Below are 20670 nucleotides of genomic sequence, written 5' to 3'. Positions count from 1 at the left end.
GCACCCCTACCCCCTCTTTTATAATCCTTGGTCTTGGCAAATAATGACAAATTAAATAAAACCTTCCTTATTTTCTTTGCCATGAAAAGGAAAATTTTAATTGATTAAAACCAATTTCCTTTTCCTAAATATCATGGTCGGCCACCTCATTGCTCCAAGTAAGGAAAGTTTTAACACAAAATTAAAACTTCCTAATTTGTTTCCGAAAATTTTAAAATAAAAATTTCTCTAATAATTTTTCCCTTCATGGTGGGTTATAAAAGGAATTTTATAAATTAAAATCTCTCTATTAAAACATGTGGATGATTTTCAAAAAAGAAAATTATCTTTTAAAATCTTCCTCTCAATCTACAAATAAAGAAAGATATCAAATCTTTTCTTAATTTTTTGTAGAAACTATAATAGGGAAATTTTAATTTTAAAACTCTCTTTTAAAATCATGAACATGGTTTTATAAAAGGAAAGTTTTATCAAAAATTTAAATCTTTCTTTCAATCTACAAATAAGGAAAGATATCAAATCTTTTCTTAATTTTTTTTGTAGAAACTATAAAAGGAAAGATTTAATTTTAAAACTCTCTTTTAAAATCATGAGGATGGTTTCATAAAAGGAAAGTTTTATCAAAAATTAAAATCTTCCTTTTAACTACAAATAAGGAAAGATATCAAACCTTTCACTTAATCTTTTGTAGAAATCTATAAAATGAAAGATTTAAATTTTAAACTCTCTTTTAAAACCATGGTATCCACATAAGAAAGATTTAAAAAATAAAATCCTTTTTAATTTAATGTGGCCGGTCACACCAAGCTTGGATTCAAGCTAGGGCCGGCCACACAACTTGGCTCATCCTATTTGCTTGGCGGACCCAAGCTTGGGTTCCAAGATTGCTTGGTCGGCCACCTTAGAATGGGTATACAGGTGGATATAGGTGGGTATAATTCTCTATATACAAGAGGCTACGATAGGGACCGAGAGGAGGAATTGGTTTTGGTCTCCCGATGAAATTAAGCTTCCCGTGTTCGCCCCGAACACCTAACTTAATTTCATCAATAATAATTAATCCCATTAAAGAATTATTATTGAACTACCGCACCAATCCCAAATTACATTTTGGGCTCCTTCTTATCATGAGTGTGTTAGTCTCCCTGTGTTTAAGATGTCAAATATCCACTAATTAAATGAGTTACTGACAACTCTCTTTAATTAATATATTAGTCCAAGAGTAGTACCACTCAACCTTATCGTCATGCCGGACTAAGTCCACCTGTAGGGTTTAACATGACAATCTTTATGAGCTCCTCTTGGGGGCATTATCAACCTAGATTACTAGGACACAGTTTCCTTCTATAATCAACTATACACACTATAAGTAATATCATTTCCCAACTTATCAGGTCTATTGATTTATCGAGCTAAATCTCACCCTCTGATAAGTCAAAGAAATAAATACTAAATATATGTGCTTGTTATTATATTGGGATTAAGAGCACACACTTTCATAATAACTAAGGTTTTGTTCTTTTATTAAGTCAGTATAAAAAGAACTTACCTTAAATGGTCCTACTCAATACACTCAGAGTGTACTAATGTAATTTATTAGTCAAGATAAACTAATACCTAATTACACTACGACTATTCCAATGGTTTGTTCCTTTCCATCTTAGTCGTGAGCTACTGTTTATAATTTATAAAAACTGATAACATTATCTTCTGTGTGTGACACCACACACCATGTTATTTACAATATAAATTAATTAAGCAACTACATTTAGCATATAAATGTAGACATTTGACCAATGTAATTCTTATTTCTAAATAAATGTTTATACAAAAAACTAAGTTTTTAGTATACACTCTAACAGAGACATCATAAGGTACACCCTAAACTCATTTCCCCGAAATGCACTATGGGCATCAATAGTAGATGCCTATAAAGTTTTGAGAAATTTATCTAAGTTAAAATTAGATGAATTATTCTATGAACTAGAACTGCATGAACAAACTAACTTCAAAAAGACCGAGAAAGGTATTACTCTTCATGTAGGTTCCTCAAAAGAAGTAAAGATCGGAACCCAACTTGAATAAGAGACTGAGTCTGACTCAAACTTAGACTAAGAAGAACACCTAGTGAACTTGGTAAGGAAGATATTCACTAGGAAAAAGGACTTCTTCGATAAGGCTCTGCAAACCACTTGAGACGAGTCATCCTCTGAATCAGACAACGATGAACCAAAAATAGAACTACCTTGCACTGATGGCTACCGAAACCAAATCGGACAGCGAACCAAATGAAGAAGGTGAGTCTAAAAGCAAATCGAGCCACGGATCCGTATCCGTTTCCGAAGGTTCCGATAAGGTTGAATCTCAACTTACCTCTAAATTCTTTAAAATTATTTCTTGTTTAAATAAAAAACTAACCAAAATAAAAAATCAATTAAATGTGATTCTTAAGGAAAACCAACGCCTTAAGAAACAACTAAACTTAAATCAAACAACTAAACTAGTTTAATCTAGAAATTCAAATCAAGTTGTAAAACTTAAGGAATAAACTTTTAGCTTGAAGGGTAAAGTTGAAAAATTAAAAGAATTATTAGAAAAAAATCACAACTAAATCCAATTACCTAGATATAATATTTAGATCACAAAGGATATTTGGATCACAAAGGGTTGTTTATAACAGATCTAGAATTAGGTACAAATCTAGATCAACAAATAAAACCTTTATTTCATTAATAACTCAAAATAAGAAATTCATTATGTAAATGATAAATAAAATTTGTATGATTCAGGGGGAGGTACTAAGTTAGCTGGAACCTCAAAAAGTTATCCTACCCGTCTGTGTAGTTAGGACTAGACTAAAGGGATATTTTGATTCTTATCCAACATAGTACCAGGGTAGGGCGAGCTGATAGTACATTAGGAAAACTTAGTTTAGAGAGTTAGTAGGGTAAGGCGTATCCTACTTGGTCTACTTAGATAAGTGGAACTAACTGAAGCTACCTCGCCACATCCTACACCGTGTAATAGCTTCTGACGACTAGCTGCTTCAACGTGTTGTAGTTGCTTCTACAATGTATAGAACCTCATTTAATTGATCTAAATAAAAAATTAAATTGCTATGATCTATTTATTATTGGTTGAAAATACAGAGTAACATCTTGTTGAGCGTAAACGAAGAAATAACTGCTACACGTCTGCGCGTTAACTGCTAATGAAGAAATAACTGCTACACGTTGTCCCTGCACGCTATATCTACAACGTGTAGCAGCTAACGCGCAGACGTGGCTATAGCCTGCAGGTGTTTGTAGACGCCGTCGTCCCTGCACGTTATATAATTAATCATTCTAATATATGATAATCCCAGTTAGCCTCATTGACTATCTCTGGGGGTGACCGGCCCGGTCCCACGGAAGTTTCCCACCGGCCACCAGGGCAAATCGGGAAGCGCACGCGGCGGCCAGCCCAGAAGCCCAGCATCCTTTGATTACGCTCCCCATTTGGAGGAAAAATTCATGCAAATACGCCGTAGCTGGGGTTCGAACCGCGGGTGCCTGGGAGACAACCTGGATGTCCTACCGCGGCACCATAACGGTGGAGATTAACAAATTAAAATGAAACGAATTACCATTAGGAATGGAGAGAGGTGGTAAGCCCTCATAGCAACTGTGAGATTGAAGACGCCGGTAAAACTTTCTCGACGAGAGTGCAAGGTCTGATGGACGACGAAGACGGCTGGAGCGAGAGAGAGAGCGGCGAGGAAGATTTTAATTTGAAAAATTTCCCACGCAGAAATTTTGAATAGAAGGCGGAAGAGGAGAAAGAATAAATGACATCTTTTTAGCGAAATCGAGCTGACAATGTCACGTCTGAGTGTCGCTCACGGTCGCACACAAAGCATCGCTCAACATATCAAAAAAAAAAATATATATATATATATATATATATATATATATATATATATGAGTGTCGCTTACGATCGCACACAAAGTATCGCTCAACATATAAAAATAAAAATATATATATATATATATATATATATATATATATATGCTAAATTGAACTAAAATAAATTACGTTAGTACATTGTGACAATTATGTTGTATTTATTACATAATTAATTTTAGAATTACAGTATTTGGGTTACCGAAAATATGACAAATGGTTTATGACTTTTTTTTAGTTTTGATTAATAATAATAATAATAATAATAATAATAATAATGATAATACGACTTTCTTTGCTCAGTGAATGCCAAACCCTCTAGACTATATAAAGCGGTCCAAAGGGAACGAAACTCCCCTTAATTTTTCTTTTCCTTTCGAGATCGATCTCCGCTTCCTCCTCCCAATTCCCTTCTGGCTGAGTTTACCGATCTGAATCGGTTCAATTGTCACGACGTCACACGAGGATGGGCTGTGCTGGATCCACTCCGGTTAAAGGCGGAGAAGGTGAGTTTAATAAAAAATTTCCGGTTTTACTTATCGAGGATTTAACATCTGCAAGCGTGTTCACGAATTAGAAGTTTTTCTACGTTTGATTGCTTCTATTTTGCGCAAAATTGGCACTCTCGTTGGATTGCTGTTTTCTTGTTTGGCAGTAGGATTTGGAATCGAGAGTTGTTCTTGTTGGATCAGTGTTGGCAAATGTTTTGAAGGATATGTAAATGATAATGAAGTTGAAGAATGAACAGAAACTATTACAACTTAGGTAACAAATTGCCAATAGAATAATAAAACTCGATGAACACGATGTTGCTAGTATGTATTTTCCATCGCTTAGGTATCAGTTTGGTGGAAACTCAATTCTTCAAGAATACGATCAGGTTTGCCTTTGTAGGGACGATTGCGAGGAGGGTAGCATGCTTCCCAAACCTTTAATGTTCTTTCGTATTACACAGCTTCTCCCTTTGAAGGAGATTTCAGGAACGAAGTAGATGCTATAGCTATTTACATAAGCCCCTAAATCTCTCAAGAATTTTTAAGATTTGTTGAAAAAACCCTGTTCCAGTGTTCACTCGATGAAATAAGTACAGGTGGACACCAAAGATTGCAATCCCATTATCAAATTATTTATATCATTGTAGCAGGGTAGCTAACTAATTTATTTTAGATTTCAGCAAAAGTTTTGGTCTTGTAATACTGATAATTAGATCCGATGAATTGTCTGCTTTGAGCTGGAGGATGGTTTGGACGTGATATTTTGAGTTTTTGCCAAAAAAAATTCTCCTAATTTGAGTTAGAGGTTAATATTTGTTCAAATTCGATTTTGAGAATTGTAGTAACTTCACTTACAACTTGGTTTATGGTGTCTGAAAGATGGACAATGTTTACCCATCCGAATGAGGAAACTCAAACAAATTTGCTCTGTGCTATGAGAAATATGAATTCATTTGCAATGGGCAATCATATAATGCTTAGGGATTGTGGATTGTGATAGGAAATATTCAGGAAAAAGATTTATATTAGGACAAAAGGATCACTATTTACATTGCTCAACTCCTGGTTTGAAATCTCATATGGCATTGACCAACACATTTGGAACATATAAGTGATACAACTCAAATTTTGCATGCTGAAGCATGTTGATTATCAACACAGCATAGGAAAAAAAAAAGATTTAATTAAATTGTAATTTTATTTTTAGAAGTAAATGATATAAATGAAAGGCATTAAAGAATCCACTACTACATCTTAAGCTGTTCAACCTTGTCATTGTAATAAATGAGGAATTTAACATCGTAATCCATCATAGTTACTAACATTTAATTTATATACATCCACTGAAACTTGCAAGTTGTTTCGTGAAATTCCAAGTCTTGTTTTTTTGCTACTCAATCACATTTTAAAGACAGCCATAGTGGAGCTTTGTCAATAGGTTGTGAAATTTGTTCCACAAGATATGCGCAAAAAAAACTGATGAATGCTCAATGCTTCCAGAGACTACTAAGAAGCTGCGAAAACCAAAGCCCTGGAAGCATCCTCATCCCATAACTGTGGAACAACTTAAGCAGACACGTGAAGAGTTTTGGGACACTGCCCCTCACTATGGTGGCCAAAGAGGTGATTGTCTAATGATTGCAACTTTTACCTTTATTTATCTATTGATAGTTTTAACCTTTTGTCATGAAATTTTGTTTGAATGTATTTTCTGAATTTATGCATGTTTTTCTCTGAAATTTTGCACTGCTCTATTTATTAAAACCAAAATCAATGATGGTTCTAGATTGGGTGCCTGTATCTGACCTTTTATTGCATGATAAATTTAATGCCATTCGACAAAAGATGCATATATTAGGATAAAACCAACAATATGCATGATACTGAAGCACATTGGAGTATGCATTTCCACTATTCTTAAAACCACTATTGTTTATTTTGTATTTATCCTGAGATAACTAAAATATTTGATCCTTTGCAATATGATTAACACACATCAGATCAATCTCAAAGAGGTTGCAACATCAATGCTGATGGCTATCTCTTTCAGAGAATGAGATATTTTACAGAGGATTTTTCCCCCTTCTGTCAAGAGGCCATTTTGAAATGAAACACTATACAAATAAATAAGAGAAGTTGATTTCAACAATGAAATGGATAGGAAGCACCACATTTTGGACTCTTATGTGGTAGGCTCTTTCATTTATTTACTAAGTGCAGATTGCTGAATATTTTTGCTTCAATAATATTAAAAATAACACAAGACCATTCACTTGCAGTTAGGTTTTACAGAGTTGTGCTTCGTAGAAAGAAGAGACATACATTGGAATTAGCCAGTAAACCAAAGTGCTAAAATATGAATAAATGGTTTGTAGACTGAGTGATAGCTCTTAGCTAATGAAGGTGCTCAAGCTATAAGCAATTAGGCATCCTCTTCACTAGCTTAATTTGCTGAATTCGCCATATGCTTAGTCTTCTATTTACTACCTAAGCCTTAACTTCCTTTCCTTTAACATGCTCAAAGTCAAGTATGTTCTTTGCATTAATAGAAAGTAAGCATTCCTAATATCTCAAACAGATTTTTATGGAAACATGCATCAATGAATTAGTTTAATTCCAATATCCATTCTAGGTTTCTTTTCTTTTGCAGCAATGTAATTACAAAAAAAAAAATGAACATGACTATATTTTTTTTAGATTGGAAGGATGTCAAAACTGTCCATCTACAGCTTTAGCAAAATGATTCATACAAGGAGATCTCAATATTTAGATCTACATAGCTAAAAAATTTTCACAGTTCTCCCTATTATCATTCTCATTTCATCTCTTTCTTTGTTTTACTTTGTATTTGTTTTTGTTTTGTTTGTTTGATTTTCCTCTTTTTGATTTGTTACTAATTGACAATGGCACAGGAGAATACATATAGTCGACCACACTTGTTACTGATTTAACCCTATATAAATCCCAAAACTGTCATATTTTTGTTGAAGGTTGGTAGTTCACTAATAATATTGGTGAACAAGGTATGACCTGGTTTATTAATGTATGTAATACAATATAAAAATGGTTTAATTAAATACATAAATAAAATCTAAATTCTCAAGTTATTTGTGAAGCAGACTTTAAAAGTATAAATACATGTGGACATATTAAGTCAACGTAAATATAAAATTCACCTTTATCATTCATATTCTAATGGTCAAGACCTTATGATCTATTATTATATTATTTACAACAAACTTATAGAGGAGCTAACTGTTTTGTAGAATCTGTAGAAAGGAAATCTAATATTGCCTAGCAATAATTTGGGATTACACCGATTAGACTAATAACCCTACTAATCTAATACTTATATCATTCCTTTCAAGTTGGAATGTAGATGCTATCTATGTTCCATCTTCTCACATAAACCCAAAAAAATTCTCATAAGCATTATACTATAGACGAAACAAAAATGAATACTCTGTAGAGAGAATAAAAACTTTAAAAAGTTATCAAGCACATACACATCCATGGCCGCAACCTTAGATCAACAAACCTAATCAGATTTTGGTGCTGTCAATGTAAACTAAGCTTAGTAAATGCTTCTTGTTTTCTAAATCTACCATGAATTGCCTGAAACCGTTGAAGCATGTTGATAATATCGCAGAGATCTGGGATGCACTCCAAGCAGCAGCTGAAGCTGAGTTAAGCCTTGCACAAACAATTGTGGACAGTGCAGGAATCATAGTTTCAAGCGCTGATATGACGGTGTGCTACGATGAACGAGGTTAGAACTGTTTCCTATACTAAAATTGATAGTTGTTTACTTCTATCTTCGGGTATCATACACATGGTATATTCAATGGAAATTTTACAGGCGCGAAGTATGAACTGCCAAAGTATGTTTTGAGTGAGCCTACCAATTTGGTCCGCGACAGCTGATGGAACCAAAGAGCTCACGAGCAATCTTCAGATTGAGATCGAGATTCTACTAGAAAAAAAAAAGAGAAAAAAAAAAAAAAAGGTTTTTGCCAATTCTCTCAAGCTCTTCCCTTCGGACAGAGGTTTATGATTCATTTAGGTTGTGTTCTTCTTGGTTTAAAGGTTGGTTGCACCAGTGTAAAAAAACAGTATTTTTTTTATTGTAATCAAGCATGAGAAAAAATTGGAGTCGACCAATCTGGTCGATCTGAGTTTTGATTAATTTTCAACTGCTTTGATCAAATTTGATCGAGGACTTGTGTTGCCCTATGAATTAATTGCCATATGCCGAGTTGTTTGATTTTTTTTGCTTAGGTTATTGATATTAAGAGAAAGAGATTATTCAAAACATACTTAAATACTAAGAATATTTTAATATCGGATTGCGTTGGATTAATTTTTAATTGCATTTTAATATGACATCAATGTTATATCTATTTTCTTATAAACTAACTTTCATTATTAATTTATTATCGTCCATTTATATTTCTTCCTGAACCAGTTGCATTATAGTAGCTGTGGTTTAGAGTGTGTGGTAACAGTTATAAAATTATAATTACAATATCTGTTCTAACAATTATAGAATTAATAATGTATATTAATCTGTTTAAAAATATTAACAATTATGATTTTATAATTATTACAATACAAATTCAATTATATTTGCATATCATTTTTACCTATCTATCTAAATAAAATATAATAAGAGCATTCATAACAGCTATCTATCCAAAAATTTTATCCTTAAATTTTAGATAGAATAGATAAAAATCTTTACATCAATTATTAGAGCCGTCAATTTAGGTTAGGTTCGTCGGGTTGGCCTGCCCCGTCAAACAATTTAAACGGGTTGGGTTGGAATTTTATCAACCCAAGTCCGCCGCGGGCCGACCCGCCTAGGCCCGTGACCCGCGCGGGTCAACCCGCGATGGGCTTGGGTTAGTCCGCGGGTCGAGAAACACATGTAAGCAGTTTATATCAGTAGTTAATGCTGTAACTGCGAGAGTACCAAGGGTTAAATTGTAACATTTCATTATCTTCTTCGTTGAGAGGAATACTAATTAGGAAAAACTCATACTTGTGAAGTTGAGTGTGATAGACAAAAGTTACAGAAATATATATGCATACAAAGTCGATTAATCTTAAAAGTAGATGACCTTCTTATTTGATTCATTTATGAGATAAATCTGAAACATACATTATACACAATGAAGAGCTTGGTGCGTGTACCCAAACTAGATGACCTTCTTATTTGATTCGTTTACGCACGCACAACCAGGGTACCACTGATCTAAACTGCTCGATGTATAACCAGGAGTCCTAATTACTATTCCTTTTCATTGCACAATTTTATGTCAGTTTATTATCTTTTTTTGTTATAATTTTAAAATAAAAATAGTACTTTTGACCCAATATAAGTACTTGTTTATGTCTATTTATATTTAAAATACTTGTTTATGAATACATTTGATTGATAAAATATTTTCGAAGTAAAACATTTAAATTTTTTTAAAAAATTTGATAGGCCCGCGGGTTGGCCCGCTAAATCCTCGACCTGCCTTGGATTGGGTTGGGTTGGAAATTTCCCAACCCGACAAATTGATGGCTCGCCCCGCCCCGCCCCGCCAAATGGTTGGCCCGCCACGGGTCGACCCGCCCCGCCATAGGTTGACCCGTCTGACAGCTCTATCAGTTATCATATCCATTCCCTAAATTTAGATTTGATGAATAATGATTCCCTAAATTTAAGGAATTAAACCTCTATCTTTAAAATAAAATAATATTTATTTTTAATCTCTTTTCCACTCATTTTATAAATATAATAATAACAAAAATAGAAGAAAGAGAATAAAGTAATAAAAAAATTAAAGATGATAAAAATTTTAGAGTAGTTGATATAATGTGTAGTGAAAAATGATTATCTAAATTTAATAAAATAAATTATTTATCTTAAATTTTAAATAGAGTGATAAGGAAATTGATATACATACAAAGTATCATAGAGCAGTTAGTGGGTAGACGGTGGAGCGGCGGGTACCTTTTTAGTAAAAAAATTAAAGGCAATAATTGAAGAAAAATTGTTTTTCAAATGTATACTTGGTCAATAAAAGAAAATAAATTATAGAAATTTGGATAAAATAGTTTTTATAAGTTAAAATTTTAATTTATTTGTTTGATAATTAGTATAATATATTTTAATAATAAATAAGAAATTATCTATAATTTTTAATTGAAAAATTTATCACGAACCAATTCCAAAACTAGATCGCTTACTTATCCCTGAAAATTTTGTACCGTCGTGATTTCGCTATCTAATCAGACGGTCAAGATGCGGCCGCCGCCAAAACAGCAAAGCCGTCCCCAAGCTTCAAAACCCTAAAATATTCTCTATATAAACCCACGCGATGCCGAGAGAGGCTCATCCTACGACTTCTTCTCTTCGGCGGCTTTCGATCTGTCATTCTCCTTCCATTCGAAGGTAACCATCGTCGGTTTGTATTCCATTTCTTTTGAGATTGTTTTTATGGATTATTGTAGAGGGCGATGACGATTTATTACAAGGTCTCGTTCGTCGGAACGGCGGTGCTTGTCGCCGCCTTGACGACCATCCTGATATATCACCACCCATATTCTGAGTCCGCCTCCTCCGACATTTTCTTCGAATTATCTTAGTTTTTTTGATTCGTTTTGACAAATCTTTTGGCCGATGATTAATCTATCACTAATGACAAGCATATGTCTGAAGGCTTTCCCATGTCGAATAGATCTAATCTTCTCTATGAGGCCAGTCTTTTTTCTTACTTTTTGGTTAACAAATTGATTTTAGTTTAAAATAGTCTATGATGAGGATTGTGGATGCTTTCTTGTTTCTGAGATTTTTATGATTATGCAAACACTACTGCCTTCCTTCTGAGACTTTTATGCGGTGACATAACAATTTTTGTTTTATATTGCAGTCGTTTATGGTGTATTCGTTATTAAAATTGTTCATTCGATTTAGAGAGGTCGCGTGATGATCGCATAGTTCAAATGATCTTCACCATCTTGTATGGTGTTATGATTATTGACAACGTCTTTCGCTCCTATCTGACGACCTTTTCTTTAGTTTCGACATCGTGTCTTCGTTGTTTTTAAGAATTGTATGTAGAACTGAATTATAAATTTAAAATGTAGAGTCGAAATAGAAACTCTTAAGAGTTCGACTTAATAATCAAGAACACTAGATTGAAGCATTTCAAATCTGAATGGCGAGGGTAAGAAACCTCTGCTATCTCCTTGCATTTATTCTTGTTTACGGTGGTCGATCGGTGGGTCGGATTGCAGCTCAGAGGCCATTGAATGCGGCAGTTTTGGGAAGCTTGTTCTCATAACCAACAGACTCACTTTGCTTTTAACTTCTGTTTTAATCCAATGATTAATTGATTTGTATTGGCAAGTTTAGATCTAACCAAGCCGAGTCCTTGAGTGTGCTTGTCAAAAAATGAAATTTAGTGTGGTTTGAATTCTTTTAATTGTAATTGGTTTGAATTGTTTTAATTTTAATTCGAGTTAATAAATATATATATGCTTATCAAAAGAGTCATTAGAAATTGTTGGTTAATAAACCATTTAGGTGATAATTAAAAGGCAAACAATATTTTTTGTTAAAGATTAAAATAGAGCTCTTTAGTTCTTTTATCATATAAAGGATATTTTACTTTTAAAAAATATAAATAGTTTTAATAAAATTATTTTTAATTAAAATTGGTATAACGTGATAAAACATTTAGGGATAAATCTACATGTGTTTTATTTTTTGTAGGATAACAATTCATTGTTATATTAAAAATTTAAAGAAAATGAGTATTTTTTAAATGATAATTATTTCACTTGTGGTTGTCATTTATTTATTTTTATCATGACTTCTATTATGTGATTGATATTTGTCGAATAAAGAATCGAATAGTAACTAAATTTGCAATCTTGGCATTTCTTTCAGTAGTTTTTTTAAATGTATTTATTTTAAAAACTATATTTAAATAATAATATTTTAAAATTTAACTAAAAGTGTCTCAATGTATTTAAAAATATTAAGGTAGTTTTTAAAAGATGTTTTCTTTTAGAAAAAAATTAGGATAATTTATTGAATCGCTAGATTTTTGTATACTAAAATTAGTTGCCAACTTTCATTTATCAAAATACATAAGGGGGTGTTTGGTTGGGGGTTATCAATGATAATCTTAATAGGTTATCAATGATAACTTTGATAGATTATCAATGATAACTTTGATTGGTTTAGGTAATGAATAATTTCGGGTAATGTAATATTCTTGTCATGTCAGCAATAAGGGAATATAATCTGGAATCAGAAAACCTTACAAACTTTAGGTTTTCTACGATTCCGGAGTTATCAATATTTTTTTTTTCAAAATTACCCTTTGAGACGAGGAGATGAGCAGGAGTAAATTACAAGGGATGTCGATCGTGGTGTTATTGTCATCGACTTCTGCTTTCTGCCCTTCGATCTCCTCCACGAGATTTCTTCTGCTTCGCCCTCACGGAGGTTCTCCATGTTCGATTCATCTCCAAGGCACTCGCCTTTGTGTCCGCTCACGACTTCCACCTACCTCTATTCAAGATCCCCTTCGTGAGAGGTCTTCTTCTGCTACGAGAAGCCAATGCGGAGCTTGGAGGCGATGGTGGTCGTGCTCAGTGTGTCGGTGGCGCAGGCGCGGTCCATGTAATACCCATTCGGCGGCGAGGTCATGCTCAGCGTGTCGCTGGCGCAGGCTCTGTAAGGGCCACGGCGTCGACTTTGCTGTCGCCTACGTTGACGTGGAGCTCTGGGAACTAGCACTGGGCGACCCCGACGACTCCGTCGAGGGCAAACTCATGCCGAAGAAGAAGGCCGGAGTTTTCTGCGTCCAGGTCAGTGAATTTAAATAATAAAAAAGACATCGTTTATAATTGGTATTACTAAAAGCATAACCGATAAATTTTGATTTTCTAATTATTTATATTTAGTAGAATAGAGTGGTAAATGAAGTGATTAATTATAGGTCACCGGTCTCAAGTGCGGCGGCCTCGTTTTGGCGTGCAAGTTTGACCACCACGTTGCCGACGCCTACTCCGCCAACATATTCCTCGTCTTCTGGTTGGAGCTCGCCACCTTCAGCCACGCCACCCACCTCCCTTCCTTAACATTTACTATATAATTTAACAAGGGGTAATATAGTAAATGTCAAATTAGATTATACCATTACTTAGGTTGAACCAAACAAGTTTAGGATTATATTGTATTCCCTATAATCATAATTATATGATTACCAAATAATCACATAACCAAGATTATATTTGATAACTTGAACTAAACGTACGTTAATTGTTTCTTATTATTCCTCTGTCTTTAGTGGACTGCCCATGACTCATCCATCCATAATTTTCTATTTAAACTATGAAATCCATGTGTGAAGTTATGTGTACACTACGAAAGTTGCAAACAGTGAAAGGAGCTTTGTTTGGGTGAAAACTTATTATTCATCATAAAATCTCTTAAAACTAAGACCAATATAATATACAGACATGAATTTAACAGCATATATTGAGATATGAGTTTTTATAATTTTCATAACTTCAAAAACAATTTGACCTACTTATTCACCAATATTATCAAAGGAATTTTAGGATTCAAATCATGTCAATATTTTAAAATTTTGCACATTCTAAGGTCTTTCTTGAGTTTTGGCCAAAACTTATTAATAACCTTAAGGATGCGTTTGGTTTGATGTTATTTTTAATAGGTTATTCATATCAACGAAAATCTGTTTGATTTAGGTAATCAATGATTTTTAAGTAATGTTTCATGTCTGACACGTCAGTAAAAGGGGCATGCAATTCAGAATCGGAAAATCTTTGAAAACACTACAAAAAAACAATAATTTAGGGACGAAAGTTTGGGACGAAAAATTTTCGTCCCTAAATCGCAACAATTTTGGCGACAAACACAAAATTTGATCCAAATTAGAAACGAAATCTGCAACAAAATATTTTCGTCGCAAATTCCCAACGAACATTATTTTCGTTACAAAATTCGTCCCAGATTCTGTGACAAATCCAGGATTCGTCCCAAATTCTGGAACGAATCTAGAATTCGTCTCAGATTCTGGGATGAATCCAGGGTTCGTTCCAGAATCGAAATATATTTCAGAAAAAAATGAAAAAAATGGGTCAAAATCTAGGACGAATCTTGGATTCGTCCCAGATTTTGGGATGAATCCTGGATTCGTCCCAGATTTTGGGACGAATCTTGGATTCGTCCCAGATTTTGGGACGAATCCTGGATTTGTCCCAGATTTTGGGACAAATCCAGGATTCGTACCAGATTTAAAAAAATTAAAAAATAATAGAAAAATCATTCGGAAGGCATAAATATGGACCTAATGATCTCGGAATTTCATGAAACAAGTTTCTATGGATTCCTAATTTTCTCATGATCATAAAATATCCTAAATTTGAAATTTAATCTAATAAATTAAGTGTGGTGATTTTTTAACATGAATATGACCTAATTTGTAATAAAAAATTCACCGCACTCAATATAATATGTTAAAATTATGGATGAAGATATTTTTAAGATTATAAGAAAATTAGGAACCTATAGAAACTTATTTCATGAAATTCCGAGATCGTTAGGTCCATATTTAGTGAAACATAGATAGTTTAGTATTAATTAAGTATGTTAGCGTTTAACACATGCTTGAATATGTGTTTAAAACTAAAAATATAGATCTACAAATGTCAGAATTTCATGAAACAAGAGTCTATAAGTTTCTTATTTTCCCTTATTCATAAATATATCCTCTTCCTTAATTTTAAAATAATATATTGTGTTTCGTGTTTTTTTACCTGAATTAGGTCAAATTCGAGTTAAAAATCACCACGCTAAATATATGAGATTAAAAGTACGGATGAGGGTATTTTTAAGATCATGAGAAAATTAGGAACCCAAAGAAACTTGTTTCATGAAATTCCGAGATCGTTAGGTCCATATATAGGCCTTCCGAATGATTTTTCTTTTAATTTTTATTTTTCTTAAATTTGGGACGAATCCTGGATTCGTCCCAAAATTTGGGACGAATTTCTGGATTCGTCCCAGATTTTGGGACGAATCTGGAATTCGTCCCAAATTAAAAAAAATAAAAAAGAAAAGAAAATTTATTTGGAAGGCCTATATATGGACCTAACGATCTCGGAATTTCATGAAACAAGTTTCTATGGGTTCCTAATTTTCTCATGATCTTAAAAATATCCTCATCCAAAATTTTAACCTCATATATTTAGTATGGTGATTTTTTAACCCGAATTTGACCAAATTCATAATAAAAAATTCACCGCATTTAATATATTATGTTAAAATTATGGATAAAGATATTTTTAAGATCACGAGAAAATTAGAAATCCATAAAAACTTGTTTCATGAAATTCCGAGATCGTTAGGTCCATATTTAGGCCTTCCAAATAAATTTTCTTTTATATTTTATTTTTCTTAAATCTGGGACGAATCATGGATTCGTCCCAAAATCTGGGACAAATCATGGATTCGTCCCAAAATCTGGGACGAATCCAGAAATTCGTCCCAAAATCTGGGACAAATTTCTGGATTCGTCCCAGATTTTTGGGACGAATCCAGGATTCGTCCCAGATTTAAAAAAAATAAAAAATAATAGAAAAATCATTCTGAAGGCCTAAATATGTACCTAATGATCTCGGAATTTCATGAAACAAATTTCTATGGATTCCTAATTTTCTCATGATCATAAAAATATCCTAAATCTGAATTTTAACCTAATAAATTAAGTGTGGTGATTTTTTAACATGAATATGACCTAATTTGTAATAAAAAATTCACCGCACTCAATATAATATGTTAAAATTATGGATGAAGATATTTTTAAGATTATAAGAAAATTAGGAACCTATAGAAACTTATTTCATGAAATTCTGAGATCGTTAGGTCCATATTTAGTGAAACATAGATAGTTTAGTATTAATTAAGTATGTTAGCGTTTAACACATGCTTGAATATGTGTTTAAAACTAAAAATATAGATCTACAAATGTAAGAATTTCATGAAACAAGAGTCTATAAGTTTCTTATTTTCCCTTATTCATAAATATATCCTCTTCCTTAATTTTAAAATAATATATTGTGTTTCGTGTTTTTTTACCTGAATTAGGTCAAATTCGAGTTAAAAAATCACCACGCTAAATATATGAGATTAAAAGTACGGATGAGGGTATTTTTAAGATCATGAGAAAATTAGGAACCCAAAGAAACTTGTTTCATGAAATTCCGAGATCGTTAGGTCCATATATAGGCCTTCCGAATGATTTTTCTTTTAATTTTTATTTTTCTTAAATTTGGGACGAATCCTGGATTCGTCCCAAAATTTGGGACGAATCCAGGAATTCGTCCCAAAATTTGGGATGAATTTCTGGATTCGTCCCAGATTTTGGGACGAATCTAGAATTCATCCCAAATTTAAAAAAATAAAAAATAAAAGAAAATTTATTTGGAAAGCCTATATACCTAACGATCTCGGAATTTCATGAAACAAGTTTCTATGGGTTCCTAATTTTCTCATGATCTTAAAAATATCCTCATCCAAAATTTTAACCTCATATATTTAGTATGGTGATTTTTTAACCCGAATTTGACCAAATTCATAATAAAAAATTCACCGCATTTAATATATTATGTTAAAATTATGGATAAAGATATTTTTAAGATCACGAGAAAATTAAAAATCCATAAAAACTTGTTTCATGAAATTCCGAGATCGTTAGGTCCATATTTAGGCCTTCCAAATAAATTTTCTTTTATATTTTATTTTTCTTAAATTTGGGACGAATCCAGGATTTGTCCCAGATTTAAAAAAAATAAAAAATAATAGAAAAATCATTCGGAAGGCCTAAATATGGACCTAATGATCTCGGAATTTCATGAAACAAGTTTCTATGGATTCCTAATTTTCTCATGATCATAAAAATATCCTAAATCTGAATTTTAACCTAATAAATTAAGTGTGGTGATTTTTTAACATGAATATGACCTAATTTGTAATAAAAAATTCACCTCACTCAATATAATATGTTAAAATTATGGATGAAGATATTTTTAAGATTATAAGAAAATTTGGAACCTATAGAAACTTATTTCATGAAATTCCGAGATCGTTAGGTCCATATTTAGTGAAACATAGATAGTTTAGTATTAATTAAGTATGTTAGCGTTTAACGCATGTTTGAATATGTGTTTAAAACTAAAAATATAGATCTACAAATGTCAGAATTTCATGAAACAAGAGTCTATAAGTTTCTTATTTTCCCTTATTCATAAATATATCCTCTTCCTTAATTTTAAAATAATATATTGTGTTTCATGTTTTTTTACCTGAATTAGGTCAAATTCGGGTTAAAAAATCACCACACTAAATATATGTGATTAAAATTACGGATGAGGGTATTTTTAAGATCATAAGAAAATTAGGAACCCAAAGAAACTTGTTTCATGAAATTCCGAGATCGTTAGGTCCATATTTAGGCCTTTCGAATGATTTTTCTTTTAATTTTTATTTTTCTTAAATTTGGACATCTCTAATTCCAAATTTAGGAAAACATATATAGTCCCCAGTAATTAAAAAAAGTTAAAGTTCAAGAAATATTCGTAAATTTATTTAAAGGCCTAAATATGGACTTAGATATATTAGAATTTCATGAAACAAGTTTCTATGGGTTTATATTTTTATTATCTTAAAATATCCTCATCCATAATTTTAACCTCATATATTTAGTATGGTGATTTTTAACCCGAATTTGACTAATTCATAATAAAAAAATTTCGCATTTAATATAGTATGTTAAAATTATGGATGAAGATATTTTTAAGATCAGAGAAAATTAGAAATATAGAAACTTATTTCACAAATCCGATATCTCTAAGTTCATATTTAGTATTTCCAAATCATTTTTTTATTTTTTTTAAAAATTTTTATATTTTGGGACGAATTTTGGAATTCGTCCCAGATTTAGGGTCGAATTCTGGAATTCGTCCCAGATTTGGGGACGAATTCCTAGATTCGTCCCAAAATCTATTTTTTAATTTATAAGTTAACCCTAAATCTCCTCCCACCCATCTGCCCCTTCACTCATCCCTTCACTGCAACTCTTGCGGCGGCTGATTCCTTCCCGATCGGCTGCGGCACAGGTAACCCTCTCCCTTCTCCCCTCTTCCCTCTCCTTTCTCCCACATCTGCCCACTTCTTCTCGCGAGGCCGCGGCTGGCCTCGCCTGGCCGCGCGTGGCCTCGCCTGGCCGCGCGTGGCCTCGCCTGGCCGCGCGTGGCCGCGCGCCGCGCGTGGGGTCGCCTTGCCGCGCGCCGCGCGTGGGGTCGCCTTGCCGCGCGTGGCTGCGGCTGGCCGCGCGTGGGGTCGCCTGGCCACGCGTGGCCGCGGCTGGCCGCGGCTGTCAGCGCCTGGCCGCGCCTGGCCGTGGCTGGCGGCAGTTGGCCGCGAGTCGCCGCTGCTAGCACTGATGTCGCAAGATTTGGAATGGTGGAGTACTGATCTGTGAAATTTAGGGCTTCATTCTTGTTTGTTAACAAAGAAAAGCACTGCAACTCTTGATCACTTAGATGTCAATGACCAATGTTCTGTGAAATAGGGTTTAGGGCTGTTTTTGGATAAAGATTTGTAGTTCTTCTTGTATATAGATGTACAGTTTAGGGGTGTGGAAGTAATAAAATCTCAACTACACTAGGGCAAAATTTTGATACTAGGGTTTCGAATCCTAAATGTATGGGGAGCTCCAGTATACCATAGGTATAAATTTACCTTTGATTTTCTGTGTACTGATCCTCTTTATCATTACAAATACTTGTAGGATAGTTTTTAGATTGGAATTAATTAATGGAGGGACAAATTACAATAGAGTTGACATGTTTTTTTTTCTTTGATACAAAATTCAAAGGGTGCTCATTATTATTATTATTGTTAAAAAGATTTTCTTTTAAAGAAAAAAACAGAAGCGACCCTATTCTATTTTTTATCTCAAAAATATCCTTATCAAAATATTTTATTTTTCATCTAAAAAATGTCAATTCTGATCCACAATTGCTCTAATATAGAGAGTAATTTTGTTTTTTTCCAAATTTTGTTCCATTAAAATATTATTATTTCAATTTAATTACAATTGCTTCAACTCTATTAAAATTGTTAGAATAATACTATAATAATTGATAATGTTGCTTGTGCAGGTTTCAATTTGGCATGATCTCAGTGTAGTTGAAGACAACTGTATTTGTTCACGTCTTTTCGGTATTTCTAAGTTCATTAATATGCATTTAATGATCTGTATATAAAGTTAGCTTTAAATAATTATTTTATAGTTGATTAATTGTATTTCTTCTTTTTGATAAGCTTTTCTTTGTTGTTTTGTCTTCAATGATAAGATTTATTTCTGTTAATAATGTTTAACTAAATAGCTGAATTCAGGTAAAATGCAGAATGAGCGAAGTTGGATGTATAACAAGAATTCAAGTATAATGCAGAATGAGGAAGAGGAGGAGGAGGAGGAGGAGGAGGATGATAATCATAATGATGACTTTAATTTTTGACGATGGGTAAGTTTTGTTAGCTTATTTAAAGAAATTTCTCATAATTATGTATGATGATTATTTGTCTTATGTTTACTGTTTTACACATTAATCAATGGCTTGTTAACTTTTCTAATTTTTATTTTAATTAATATTGTCAATTTGTTTTTAACAGGGTTGGCGAGGCGAACTAAAGGTCCGAGAAAAAAAGTAAGTATTAAGTAACATGTTAAACTTTTAATTTTATTTATTTATTTATTTATTTTCTAATTGCTTTTAATTTATTGAAATTTATTACTACTGCTTTATTAGTTCAAATTGCAAATTATGATTAGAGTTTACCTAACAACCAAGTAACCATGATTACTAAAACACTTGTATCACAAAAAAATTAAGTTTAATTAGTTTGTGTTTTCTTCATTTGAGCTATTTTCATATGTTAGGAAATTTTAAGAATATCTTTCATGCTCTCCATGTGATCACATGGACATAGAATATTTGTAGCTATTGATTGATATGGTGAAATAGGTATTATTATAACAATTTGATGTGCCATTTATATTAGGTTGTATCATATTTACGATGTTTTTACTTAGCTTCAAGATACTTCTTATAATTTTATGACATGGATGGTTCATAT

At 32.8% G+C, this 20670-nt stretch overlaps 2 protein-coding genes, 1 long non-coding RNA gene and 3 other non-coding genes across 7 annotated transcripts; all 6 read left to right on the top strand.

The window, feature by feature from the left end:
* Positions 1–4290: 4290 nt before the first annotated feature.
* On the top strand, positions 4291–8412 carry LOC122001800 (ubiquitin domain-containing protein 1-like). The gene is made up of 4 exons (XM_042556734.1): positions 4291–4448; positions 5937–6059; positions 8086–8205; positions 8296–8412. The coding sequence occupies exons 1-4, from the start codon at positions 4409–4411 to the stop codon at positions 8358–8360; spliced, it is 348 nt and encodes a 115-aa protein (XP_042412668.1). The 5' UTR covers positions 4291–4408; the 3' UTR covers positions 8361–8412.
* A 2403-nt stretch (positions 8413–10815) lies between these two features.
* On the top strand, positions 10816–13697 carry LOC122001799. Of its 2 annotated transcripts, XM_042556733.1 has the most exons (3): positions 10816–10878; positions 11357–13307; positions 13439–13697. In XM_042556733.1, exons 2-3 carry the CDS (start codon positions 12831–12833, stop codon positions 13592–13594), a joined length of 633 nt encoding a protein of 210 aa, XP_042412667.1. In that variant the 5' UTR covers positions 10816–10878; positions 11357–12830; the 3' UTR covers positions 13595–13697. The 2 variants fall into 2 exon arrangements, with proteins under 2 accessions (XP_042412667.1, XP_042412666.1); XM_042556732.1 differs by having other exon boundaries at positions 10816–13307.
* On the top strand, positions 10939–11039 carry LOC122003290. The gene has a single exon (XR_006117928.1). It is a non-coding gene; the product is annotated as a small nucleolar RNA Z43 (small nucleolar RNA).
* LOC122003309 lies at positions 11235–11317 on the top strand. The gene has a single exon (XR_006117945.1). It is a non-coding gene; the product is annotated as a small nucleolar RNA U83 (small nucleolar RNA).
* LOC122003289 lies at positions 11401–11498 on the top strand. The gene has a single exon (XR_006117927.1). It is a non-coding gene; the product is annotated as a small nucleolar RNA snR60/Z15/Z230/Z193/J17 (small nucleolar RNA).
* Positions 13698–18533: 4836 nt separating the features above from the next.
* LOC122000264 lies at positions 18534–20052 on the top strand. Its single transcript, XR_006117051.1, has 3 exons — positions 18534–18644; positions 19692–19752; positions 19930–20052. It is a non-coding gene; the product is annotated as an uncharacterized LOC122000264 (long non-coding RNA).
* The last annotated feature ends 618 nt before the right edge of the window (positions 20053–20670 follow it).

The sequence above is a fragment of the Zingiber officinale genome, chromosome 7A, assembly GCF_018446385.1.
Source record: "Zingiber officinale cultivar Zhangliang chromosome 7A, Zo_v1.1, whole genome shotgun sequence".
In the NCBI taxonomy this organism is placed as follows: domain Eukaryota; kingdom Viridiplantae; phylum Streptophyta; class Magnoliopsida; order Zingiberales; family Zingiberaceae; genus Zingiber; species Zingiber officinale.
This window is presented reverse-complemented; position numbering and strand designations above follow the sequence as displayed.